The 13,388-nt window shown below is 42.0% G+C and overlaps 1 protein-coding gene across 1 annotated transcript in view; it reads left to right on the top strand.

Annotated features, from left to right (window-relative positions):
• Positions 1-13,388, top strand: part of LOC124272781 (splicing regulatory glutamine/lysine-rich protein 1-like) — a 30,301-nt gene that overhangs the window by 9,150 nt on the left and 7,763 nt on the right. Inside the window, exons 3-12 of the mRNA XM_046707983.1 lie at positions 142-242; positions 680-835; positions 1,596-1,771; positions 2,146-2,273; positions 2,525-2,744; positions 9,243-9,269; positions 11,384-11,476; positions 12,162-12,215; positions 12,495-12,657; positions 13,252-13,293. Coding sequence (XP_046563939.1) covers positions 142-242; positions 680-835; positions 1,596-1,771; positions 2,146-2,273; positions 2,525-2,744; positions 9,243-9,269; positions 11,384-11,476; positions 12,162-12,215; positions 12,495-12,657; positions 13,252-13,293 — 1,160 coding nt within the window. The remainder of the gene's footprint in view (positions 1-141; positions 243-679; positions 836-1,595; positions 1,772-2,145; positions 2,274-2,524; positions 2,745-9,242; positions 9,270-11,383; positions 11,477-12,161; positions 12,216-12,494; positions 12,658-13,251; positions 13,294-13,388) is intronic.

Below are 13,388 nucleotides of genomic sequence, written 5' to 3'. Positions count from 1 at the left end.
AATATTGCTGAGTGCAGCATAAAACTGAACTATCTCACTCACTTGATGATCTGAATATGATGTTACAAAAGGTTTGTAGAAATTCCCCTCTAATTCTGATGTGATAGTGTTTTCATGTGCAGCATTGTGGTTGTGTTGCAGGGAGGATCCCGGACGAGGGGAAGGCCCTCCAGCTGACCCCCCAGGCAGTGGCGGGGATGTTTCCCGGTCAGCCCACCTGGCCCAGCAACGTCACCAGTCAGGTAATTACAGATAACTATCACTTCTGGAAGTATGCTGGTGTTTTAAGATGTAACTGGTAGCCAAATTATTGTTCCCATTAATTGTACTCAGTGTGTCATTAAGCATGCTCCTGTAGAAATGTGCTAGTTGTTCGTCAATCACAAAATGGCTTCCATTAAGGCTTGTTTTGAAAATACTGCTGCTTACAGCATCATGTAGTTCAGATTCACATTTAATGATGATCAGCATACAGCTGTTAGAGCATATTATGTGACTGTGTTGGATGATCACAGTTTGCCACATGGAATCAATTTCCATGATGGCAGACATGCAGCGGATATCTTTGATGGAATAGCTGCTATGTGTGTATAATGATGAAGTTCACTTAATGTCAATTCATATTTGTTTAGTGAATAGTTAAATTCTGTTTGTATGGCTATTTATGACTTGTTTCCAGATATCTGGTTCTGGCATCAACCAGGTGATCAACACGACAGACCCTCGTCTGACAGCCCTGGGCCTGACCCAGTATCCTTCACTCCCAGCCTGTACCGACCCAACCAAGGTGGAGGAGATACGCAGGACAGTTTACGTTGGCAACCTGGACACAACGGTAAGTAGCCACCATCAGTTCAACACTCCATGTGTGATTAGGGGAAGAATAGGCCCCTGAGATGTGGTTGTTACAGTGAGTGGTCTGACTTGTATGTCGTCATGTAGGACAGTATATAGCTTGTGCTCAGTATTGATTGTATACTAACTGTGGTGATTTGGTTTCCTTATTACTAACCAAAGGTTTACATCATCTCAGTGTTTCTATTCTTTGGATGGATGTAATGTGATAGTATTGTCATACCTAATATTCATCTGTATTTTGCTGACCCGTGAAGGTCTGTGTTAGAATATTGATCTTCAGTAACCCATGCTTGTCGTGAGAGGCGACTAACAGGATCGGGTGGTCAGGCTTTCTGACTTGGTTGACACATGTCATCGGTTCCCAATTGCGCAGATCCATTCTCATGCTGTTGATCCCTGGATTGTCTGGTCCTGTCTCGATTATTTGCAGACCGCGCCGCCATATGGCTGGAATATTGCTGAGTGCAGCGTAGAACTAAACTCACTCACTCACTGACTGTATATTGCTCATCTTATTGTGTTATGAAGAAGTGACATGAGTGAGTGAGTGTCGCTTTAAGCCGCATCACCAATATTACAGCTATTCGTGGCTGACAAAAGTGAAATACTCATGCTGTGAGATTGCCCTGACTCATCATGTAAATAGAAATTAGAGTGCATTGCATAATAAACGTAATAACCAGTGTTTAATAGACTGGAATCACGTCTTATCACCTTGGTCCCTTCTATTTATTCAGGTGACCTCTGAGCAGCTGTTGAACTTCTTTGGCCAGGTGGGTGAGGTGAAGTATGTGAGTATGGCGGGGGATGAAAACCAGCCTGCCCGCTTTGCCTATGTGGAGTTTACTGACCAGCGATCTGTTGCCACTGCACTCACCTACAATGGAGTCATGTTCCAGAGGAGGCCTCTCAAGTAAGTCACTGTCAATAGCCTCAGGTAGTAAATGTTTACCTTTTCTGGTCTAAAGACAATATGGATCATTGGATCATAGGAATGTTTGGTCCACACACACAGTCATATAGCTGGTTTATTGCAGGAGTGTATTATAAATAACAAACAGCTGTAAACCATACAATAGGTCAGTTAATTGGCGAAGGGGAGAGGTCACCCATCGTGGGAAAGGTCCAAACACACAAATGCCATGTCAAAAGCAGTTGTAAGTGATGTTTTAGGATAACATGTAGCGGTGCCTAGATTGTGTCTGGTTGCATGACCTGTGTTGTATGGTAACATGAAACAGTGCCTAGATTGTGTCTGCTTGCCCTTAAATGTGCTTGTTTTTGTAGGGTGATGCATTCCAAGTCTGCCATTGTGAAGCCGCTGACTAAGTCCCAGGAGGCATCTCAACGTGAGATAGAGGAGGCCATGAAGAAGGTGAAGGAGGCTCAGTCTCTGATTGCAGCTGCTGCAGGAGGTATGAAGCCACATGTGCTGACAAACAGTGTTTAACCACACCTAGACATATTGTACTAGATTCAGGGGGAGCCATGTATGTGTATGTTGTGCTACTGTGAAGAAAGCTTAAAGCCCCAGGTGTGGAAATTTATATGTAGTGCTACTTTGAATCAAAGTTTAAAGCCCAAATGTAGCAATGTATATGAGAGATGTTGGCAGAGTAAACTATTTGGAAAGTGTCATATGATTAAAAGTGAGGTGATGTTTTAGACCGAAGACGAGACAGAAGAAGCCGCACACGATCGCGATCAAGATCAAAAGGCCGCAGCAGATCCAGGTCACGATCAAGACGCCGATCAAGGTCCCGGCGATCCAGATCTCGGAAAAGATCCAGATCTCGACGTAGATCACGTTCTAGGAGACGTAGTAGAACCCCTAAACGAAGGTCAAGATCAAGGTCAAGAACACGAAGGAGGCGATCAAAATCAAGGTAAAAGCTCCAATTTGAAAGTTGCGGGCATAAATGACTATCTGTGAATGCTATCCATGTTTATGGATTTCATGTCATTGGCCATTTCAAATCTAGCAGTTAAGGAATCAGTTTGTTGCACCCAAGGCCCTGAGCTCAATTACTTTCCAGCTGCTTTCCCCTCCTTCCCTTTCCCTTCCAGCTCCATTCCCAACTCGCTCCTTTCCCTTTCAACTGCTCTCCCAACTGGCTCTTTCCCCTCCAACTTTTCCTCTCCTGCCCCGATTTTCCTCTCCTGTCCCTTTTCCACCAGCTCCTTCCGACTCTTTTTTTTTTTTTTTTACCCCCCTGTCCAATTCCTCTGTGGCTCCATTCCCCACCAGCTCTGTTCCCCAATGTGGGAACTTTGTGACTGTGGTGTAATAACACTTTCAGCAAAGTCTCACTTACTGGGAGAGTCTGCTTCCTGCTTAAATTGGTTGTTTCATCTGTGTCCTGAAGCAAATACTATTTATGAAATGAACTCCTTTCTGTTGATATGAATTGATACCTATTTCTACTGATATACCTATAACCTGGCAAGGTGTACATTCAGTGCTGCTTCTGGTGCATGTTGGAGATAGTCAGTTGAAGTGAATTTTGTTTGATTCGAAACAGACGTTGTACATAAAAGTAGATCTATTTTTAGCAACCACATGAATCAGGATTGCTTTAACACTTATACCAGTCAAATGTTAAGACAGCACCCTTTTGTAAAACATGGTATATCATTGTGAGACATGACCACTAGAGGCATGCAACTGAATATTGACATGTTTCTTCAAAACTCCTGCAACATAATTTGTCAGCTGACAGTAAAGACCAAGTTAAATGTACTGTTAAGTTTTATATGTTATTTTGCATGAGGTTCAGATGGTTTCCTGAAAGGAATGTATTGTTACAAATTTCACCAGATGAAATGTAGGTGTCTATCAGAGGTCCACATTTGTCTTTAAGTTTTATTTTGAAACATTTCAGAGTTGTATCATTCCCACTAGGCACTGTTGCACCTGTAGTTGTACAATCCTGAGATTACTCCAGTTGCTGTATCTTAAAAGTTCTTATGAATGTCAAATCCTGGAAGTACTTTTTGAAAAGAAAGTACATGGTGATATTTTGGAGACTGTAGAAACTTTGACCCAATGGAGGTTATGGGGCTGCTTGTGTTTTGCAAGTGCTTGATACCCCTCCACCCTTGCCATGTTCACGCTGTATTTACAGTATGTGTTATTGAGCATCCTTGATTTACTGTCTTCCGAATTATCATGATATCTTCAGCATGCAAGATGGGAAATATACAGATTGTATAAATATGTTATGTTATATATTATTTATTTTTCCTTATCCTGACTCATGCTAAATGCTTGTCGCCTTCTTGCGAATGATAGTGGAACACTTGAAATCCCTTCAAGTTCCCTTCTAATAAAAGCGGATGTAAAATCACCACTCACCCACGAGTTGCCTCCCTTGCCCCTTTTGGTGCCCTTTTCAGTCACCTGACTGGCCATGATTGTCATTCTCTCCTTCTTCGCGGGCGGTGGGGTAGCCTAATGGTTAAAGCGTTGGCTCAACACGCCGAAGACCCGGGTTAGAATCCCCATTTCTGGTGTCCCCCGCCGTGATGTTGCTGGAATATTGCTAAAAAGCGGCGTAAAACCAAACTCAGTCAGTCAGTCCTTCTTCGCCCTTGAGGATGGTTGTGAGAGCACCACGGTCCCTATACGGCAAATATCCTTTTCTTTTTGGACCTATTACATCTTAAATTCAGCTGTATACGGTTTTGGATTAGTATACCAATAATATGGTTTGGAATTTATCTAAATTTAACGTTGTTTGTACTGTTTGTTTGTGTTTACATTTGATGAAAACTTGTATTCGTTGTAGGTACCGGCTGTTTGCGGCTGACCCACATTTATTATGTCCTGATTGCACTACTTCATGTTCTTCCAGCTCTCGCTGTAAACATTGTCAGAATTTAACATCCTTTGAATTTAATAATTACCTGTTTTCCATTCATAGACGTGCAAAGGACTGGGTTAGAAGGTATTCACAAGTCATGTCTGGTAAATCAAGTGATTGCGCTGATAACCGTGTGTTGGATGTTACTGCTGATATTCATTCTTCTAGTGAATCGCCGAGCGTACGAGGGCAGGTCGCTGTTCCAGTGATGAACTCTGGCTCACAGAAAAAGAGGTCGTCATCAGAGCTGACCGCTTCGCTGACTAAGAAGTCTAGGACGACTTCAATGCAGAAAAAAAGGTCTCCTACCCCTGAGGCTTTGTCGAAGGCTCTACACAGTTCTACACAGAAAACGAGATCTTTTTCTGTCGAGATTGTACCTCCAGCAGAAGTAGATGTTTATGATGATCCCCCCCCCTCCTCATACCTGAAGTCAGTTGTCTCCAAGAAAACGAGGCCTGCTTCTACAGCGACATCAGCAACTATATCAGCGCAGACATTGACAGAAGATCTTCTATCAACGCAGACATCGGGAACAAGAGATAGCAGCAGCATCAATTCTTCTCAAGCGCAGCGTACTTGAGAAGAGCCGTCATCGCTCTCCGAAGCATCATCAACCCTGCAGCAGTCTCAACTTCCGTCGCAGAACTTCAACCTGGGGCTGTTTATGCAACAATTTACGGAACAGATGATGTCGATGATGGAACGTCGCTTCACGCAGGAGAAGGCTACTACGAGGACATCTGGCGTGACTACAAGCCTGCGTGAAGGATCAGCTGCCGTTCCAACGCATCTGGAAGAAGAGACGAACCTGCGTGAAGGTCCACACACCTGACGATCTTCCCCGTCTGAAGAGAGGAGCTTGGACAATGTTGCCAACGTTAGCTCAGCATTAGACGTCCGTGAAGGAAACTCCAAGAGTCCTCCACACAGAAGTAGATCGAAGCGTTCTCCTGAACTCTACAGTAGACATAGATATGGATCATCTCCGTCGGACTCAGACGCACGTCGGGAACCTTCACCCAGGCGCTCCACATCTCACAGAGAGTCTTCAACTAATCAACCTTCGCGAAGGTCTAGAGATATATCACAAGACTCCAGTAGAGATACTTGTTCTCATCGGGATGTTCACCTGCGCGCAGCTCTGCGTACAGATCTACATATAGAGACTCACGTCGCCACGGATCATCAGAACGGGAGATGTCCAAATCTGAGGATGAAGGTGAAGTCATATTCTCCGATGCGGAAGTAACCTCATGGGTTGCAAATGGTCTGGACCTAACATCACCATTCAAGGACACAGAGGAGGCTTATTCATATAAGATGAGTTCGACACATTCACCTTCCCACCGATCGACCCGATCTCCAATGTACCGGAAAATCTCAGAGCAGCCTTTGATAAAGCTACCAAATTTCAGAGTCAACACATCCCGAGGTTCAATGCCAAGGAATTCCCCCTACATCACATGGAATCCTTCCTGAAGGCACCAGAGATTGATGAGGATTACAAGATCATCAACGACTCCGTTATAGAACTTATAAGAAAGACGACAAGAAGCTAGCTCAACTGGATACGACTACTAGACATACTTTCTTCAGACTAGCCAGGTCTAGAGCTATCAACGAAGCACTCATCTCTAAGTTCAAGAACTCCACCAGGGGATTCAAGCGCTGAAGGACAGGTATGGAACGACTGGAGTCTTCCACCCCCAACCGTTCCCGTACAACTTTCGATAGTGGGTGGACGTCTGCATCGGTACTGGGAGAATTGGGGAATACTACAGGACGACTACGTTTCACAGATACTGCGCAGAGGGTACGAGATACAGTTGGAAGCCACTCCACCGCTTACAAGCAACCCGCTGGCCTTCACCTACGCAGCCGACCAGATACACAAACTGGACGTCACAATCAAGACTCGACTCGACAAAGATGCAGTCGAGGAGATACATCAAGACCACATCACGCCTGGGTTTAATCCCCAATTTTCCTGGTACCGAAAAAGAATTTCAAGGAGAAGTTCCGGCTCATCTACCACATGAGGAAGTTCAACCAGGAGTATCTTCGCAAACCAGCAGATGATACATCTTCCTCAGCTCCGACATCTCGTTCGTCCGTCAGACTACCTCGCCAGCATAGATCTACACATCCTGAGGAAATACCTAAGGTTCCTTTTCAACGGACATCACTTCTAATGGAGGGTTCTAAACATTTTAGCGCGAAAATTTATACACCGCGAATAAACCTGTCATTCCTTCAGTCTAGCCACGCTCGCCCCTGAGTTGTTACCATAACACATCAAGTTTGAAGACAGAAATCTAAGGGAATCTTAAAATGACGACTGATAGTAGCATAAAGAATCAAACTTAACTGTCGCTGTAATGGATTTCCCAAAACATAATTAAATAATGAGCCAAATCCCATCGACGAATTAGCGAAAACAGCAATGTGTGTTGTGGCCGCCATGGAAATTGGTCACATGACAGATGGTTTGATACAAAACAGATTACCACGAAACGACTCTGAAAGAAATAATACAGCAGTATTTTATTTATTCATTTAGATACAAACGGATCACCATGAAGTGAATAGTCACTAACACTCAATCATCTCATTCACAACAACCCGGCTTGTTTGAAATCACAAAGAGCTTCATATACAGTATAAGTTAATTAGTCAGATCGTCAGAATTCGGAACATAATACTGATGTGTTTTTCATCTCTTCCGGGAGTAAACGTGTTACTGTGTACTAGCATATCGCACAGATAGGGATTTCCTGTGAGTAAGTAATAAATGCCGCCTGACAGGTTCAGCCACTCTGTTTGTTTTCACTGCTATTAGTGGCGGCCAAAGAGACAGCTGGCAGTTCCGGCAATTACTGATTGCGCGAATAATTGACCGCGTGAAGTAGTCTAAACTGTCAATTCCGCGAAAATTGCAGCACGCGAAAATAAGTACGTTTACAGTATATCAAGCAATGCTCTCTCCGTTGACACTACGTGCTTGGCAAAGCATGCTCGGTCTACTCACCTCAGCTCAACTCATGACTTGCAGAGGGAGGTTACAGCTACGCCCATTACAAAGATTTGTGAACGCCCATCTTGACAGTTCGGATCCACTGATACTGCCGGACAACCTGAAACCATATCTCATATGGTAGACCTTGAAGTCGAATGTTTGCGGAGGAACCTTTTTTGTCAGAGCTGGTGTGCAACACTCATCTCTTTGGAAATCAGACACAGTGTTTGCCAACCACTACCTCAGAGACATTGCCACCGAAGACGTCTCAGGCATTCACCACTTTGGGCCACTTGTTGTAGCACATTAGCAAAACTAATGGTTCCACAAAGGCGCTAAGTAAAACTCACCCATTTGTCACGCGACTTGTGAAAGCCAACCCTCTGGAGAGCAAATGGTTAAGTCCATGCACACGTCTAAGACAGACTAGCATGAGTGATAGACCCTGTACTTGCATAGGACTTACTCGTACATAAAGAAGGGTCGGATCTCCACTTGATGCACGCATCAAGATATGGAGTTGCAATAGATAACTAATGGGACATTAGTATATCTACAGGACGTAAAACAGCAGCCAGTGAATCCAGGAAGTGGCTTGACCCACCACCGTTTCTGACGGATTCTGCAAGCATTTAGCATGAGTCAGGCTAAGGAAAAATATGTAATTTTCTTATTCAAATTGATATTTTATACTTATCCTGACTCATGAGGTCAGCCCTCCCAACCTACCCTCTCAAGGCACTCTGGATTTACCAGTAAATCCGGGTGTCGGGTGACAGTAACATTCAGGAGAGAGTGACAAGCATGGCCAGTCAGGTGACTGAAAAGGGTGCCAAAAGGGGCAAGGGAGGCAACTCGTGGGTGACTGGTGATTTTACGTCTGCTTTTATTAGAAGGGAACTTGAAGGGATTTCAAGTGTTCCACTATCATTCGCAAGAAGAAGGAGACAAGCATTTAGCATGAGTCAGGATAAGTATAAAATATCAATTTTAATAAGAAAATTACATCCTTGTAACACCATGCACTGAATGCCATGACATACAGTATCTGATTTAATGTAGTTGTATTGTAGGCAGAATGATCACTGCCAATCCAAATTGGACTTAACTGATACATTTAAAATTCTAATTTTGATTGTCTGTACCTTGACTGGACTGGAAGTAGTATTGTACTGAACAACCATGTGCTCTCAGAATGTCCCTTGGCTAACAACCCATATTATCTTCCAGGAACACTTGATTTCTTTCAGTATATGATGAACTTCAATCCTAACTGTGTGATGGTTTTCACCCAGTTCTAGAACTAAAACCGTTATATTGCTGAAATACTGCAGGAAGCGGTGTTAGTCAAGCCCATTCTCTTGTCCTCATCTCAACGTTGTAAAGCCGATTATGCTTGAAAGAAAGAAATGGACTCTTGGCCAAATTGTCTGAGTGTAAACATTTGAACATGTGCTAGATGTGTATTAGCTGTAGTTCTGAAGCCCAGGTTTCTGCTGTAGGTCTGGGATAGCCCCGCCTGTTGTGGTGTAAGTATATCAACTGGAACACCATACTCACACATCTACCAATAGCAACATTGTGGGAACATACTCTACAGGAACATTTACATTATGCAGATATGTTTGGTGTTTGGACATTTTCATTTTTGTTTTTCTGTTTGGTTCTTCGAGTATCACCATGATTACTGCTTCATTGCATCCAGCTGTATGTAGCCTCATGTCCAAAACTCCATTATCGTCGTGTGGACAACATATATATGACAACAATGGGAAGTGATTGTTAGGTTTCCTTTTTTAGAATTGGAGTGTTTTTGTTGATTTTTCTTGTGTGTATACCATCTAATCCAGCCCAGTAGTGTGAATATAATGGTAAGATCTGTTTCCTAATGATGGTACCTCCTAAGCAGGATTATCTATCAGTTGTATTACCTGTATACACATGCCAGTTGAATTACCTGTATACACATGCCAGTTGAATTACCTGTATACACATGTAATACCTGTAATATTGCAGACAGCACTGGCGACATTCTCATGCTAACTCCCATAGTTTGCTCTAGGAAAGTTAATGTTAAATAAGACACACTAATGGATGTGATTCTGTGTTTAGATGCGTCATGTACAAACAAGTTAGTGTGGGGTCAAGGACATGGTACAGCTGTATGTGCAGGACTGCCAGCTGTGTCATACTGCTTTATTTAGTGGATGAGGGAATTATGTTATCTTTTAATTTGTTTACAACATTCATCGATGTCTGAAATCTGTACAACACTACTTCTTCAGAAGCTTCAACTGTTCTACATGATTGTGATGCTCCACTTAAGCCCATGTTGTAACCAGTCAAAAATTGGACTGGGTGCTCATGCGTGCTAACTTCACAGATAGATGCTCATTATGTCATCCACTAGACTGTGTGGTCCACAATGTTATTTACAGAGTGTCATCATAAAGCTGCAATATTGCGAATGTGATGCTGAACAACAAACAGTTGGTGGAAATCATCTCAATAAATGGTTGAGATTATACGGCTCTATAGTTGCCCATGCTGGACTGGTCACAGCATGGGTTCAGTTTGTGAACAGACTTAGTCATTGTATGAATATGCATCATTCTAGCAACCATTGTTTACCTGGTCCAGCTGGAATATTACTGATTGTGATCACCCTCGTTCAGACGTAACATGAATGTTGAATAGAGTTCAAGCACATAGTAGTCGTCAAAATAATCTGGGAAATGTAATAGTTTTCTATCTGGTTTACTGTTTGTGGATTCTAATGTTTCATGAAACATAATAATATTACCATTTACATGATGGAGACGGTGGGATAGCCCAGTGGTTAAAGCATTTGCTTGTCACACTGAAGACTGGGGTTCGATTCCCCACATGGGTACAATGTGTGAAGCCCATTTCTGGTGTCCCCCTAGTGATATTGTAGGAATATTGCTACAAGCTGCGTAAAACCCAAATCGCTCACTCACTCTCTCATTTACATGATGATACCGATTGAATTGTTTATAGTTGTGCTCGTAGTTACATGAATAAACTGCTCACGCATAACACACTTTTGGCTCCTGTAGTCTCTGATATGGGCTGTCACACTTTATTGATCAGTTCTTTCTTCATCTAAGTATTTCTGCAATAACAACTTGGCATTGTCCTTGAATTGTAATGTTTTCATTTTAGTGTACAGTTTCCTTGTTTATACGTCTGTGATTAATGAAAGTATTGTGAACAATGCATGTAGAGTGAAGTCTTGTTAGTCCCTATACTGTTATTCAGGAACATATTCCTCTTTGGAATTTTCTTAAATACCAAGGACATATCTCTGCATATTGGTGTAAAACTGGTGCACAATTGCAGATATTGTGTAAAGCAGTAATCTCTTGCTCACTATTTACAATCTAGACAAATTTTACTGTGAACAGTGTGGATTAACAGGCATTTGCTGCATCGAAAATGATTTGTATGTCTGCTCCGTCAAATTAATCAGTTTCAGTAGAGTTGCATGCTGTTGACTTTGTGCAGTTAACCTCTGTTCCTTGCTTTCAGCACTGGCTTGAGATGTATTTTCCTAGTCTCATGTAATGCAATTTGAATGAGTCATGAATGAAAGATGTTTGAAATTCACTTTCTCCCACAGATCGAGGAGGTCAAGGTCAAGAGATCGGAGGAGGTCACGATCTAGATCAAGGTCAAAGCGACGGACCAGTAGGTCACGGCGATCTCGCTCTAAGTATGTTACAGTTTATTGAGTTTTCAGTGCAAACACATGGCAATACACTGTCCAATCAAACATGCCAGAATCACTCGACACAGTTCCCAGATTATGATCCTATTATGGTATACCAGAGGAAGTAAAAAGATGCTACATCTGATAACCTTGCCTGGCACTTGGTATGGAAGAATTAAAACATGAACTAGTCAGCTCAAGAGTTAGTGGGGTAGAAATGTTCAGTGTGTGTCTCTATGGGCTGTGTAAAACAAATTTGTCTGAAATTAGTACAAGAAGAAGTATGTATGCACACTTGTCCAAACATGACATAAACCAAAGTTCATCTCGCTTGTTCTGATCTATCAGCACCAGGTTCATGCATGTCGCAGCTCTCCTGAAAGTGGTGAACAATTTCTTGTCCTTAGTTGTTATGCTGTGATACACCTGAAATTCTGTATATGACCAAACCTTCATCATGCTCAGCAGCTGTATTGTTAGTCATATGAACTGTTCCATTTACCATTTTGAATGTAAAGTGTCAGGTTACAATTTTCCCTTTACCCCAGTAACTATGGTAACAATGCTCAAACCCAAGATGATACTATGAATATTTTACATAGGTGATAGTATCTTTTACTTGTTACATGATAAATGATATAAATAATATTGACGTTGTTTCTGTAAAACATTCATGTTCTTTTGCCAGGAAAAGATCCCGAACTCCACCAAAAGCTTTTAGCAGTAGAAGGTCGAGATCAAGGTAATGCCTCCAATGAACCATAGCTTGATATTTTGCCATCATATTTCATGAATTATAGACATATTTCATCAGTTTTATAGGAAACTAAAACATGTCAGGGATAGCATCATGTACATATTAATGTAACATGCAGAAGAATTCTGTCATGTGAAATCGTGTCCAGTGTTGTTTGGAACACATTACAAGAAGTGAAGTGAAGTCCAGAACGTTTCCTAATCGTTATGTGATACCATCTGTAGATACTCAAAACTTAACATTGCACACAAATTTTTACAATAGGAGTCGGCGTAAGAGTCGTTCTCGTAGTCGTCACAGGTCCAAGTCCCGCGAGAAGAAAAAATCAGTGTCCCGTTCCCCATCCCCTCCTAAGCTGGAGCGAGAGTGCTCCATACCCGCAAACAAAGGTGATGGTGTCGGACTCGCCGCCAAGACGGTCGAGAAGGTCAGTTATCTCCCTTATATTGGTTCTTGCATGTGTCGTAGTCTGTAGCTGTGTCCTAGGTTCAACAATATTTCTGGTCATTGCTGTTGAATATCATGGAAGTATGTGTCCCATAGCAATGATCAAATCCCTGTCCTTTCGAGGGAAATATATGAAGTGTTGAAACATTCTAGACTTGGGTTCAGCCTGAAACAACCTGCATCCTCTGGCACATCCTGGTTTTAGCAAAATAATAATGTTTTGTATACATCATGTACGCATACATTTTTGAAGTTTTAGCTAGGTGGGTTAATGTATTTATTGATACCTGAATAGTTTTTTGTTTTACTTGAATATTTTTGGTTATCCAGCAATACATTTTCTGTTTTCAAGCTGCTCCATTTCCAAGTACATTTTTTAAAATCTATTTTTTTAGTCGAAGCATCTTCGCTTGCAATTGTAGAGTATCTGTTTGTTTCATATGAATAATATTTTGTTCAAAGCATGTACACATAGTGAAATATGATCTATTTTCAGTATCGAATTATAATTAAGTAGTGTTACACTGTTGGCTTTACATGTTAAGAGAAGTTCAATGTTTTCTGTATTTCTTAGTCCCAGCTCGAAGCCAATCAAAGTCGAGCCGACCAGCAAGAGGTAAAGTCCAAATTTTAATATGCTGACTGTTGGAATAGGGAACGTCTTCCTTAGATATTCCCAGCATTCTGTTCCTTCTGTTCAGTTACTTCTTC

Source organism: Haliotis rubra, unplaced genomic scaffold (genome assembly GCF_003918875.1).
Source record: "Haliotis rubra isolate DU_JTF1 unplaced genomic scaffold, ASM391887v1 Scf173, whole genome shotgun sequence".
In the NCBI taxonomy this organism is placed as follows: domain Eukaryota; kingdom Metazoa; phylum Mollusca; class Gastropoda; order Lepetellida; family Haliotidae; genus Haliotis; species Haliotis rubra.
The sequence above is the reverse complement of the archived record's forward strand: the minus strand, read 5'-3'. Positions and strand labels throughout refer to the sequence as shown.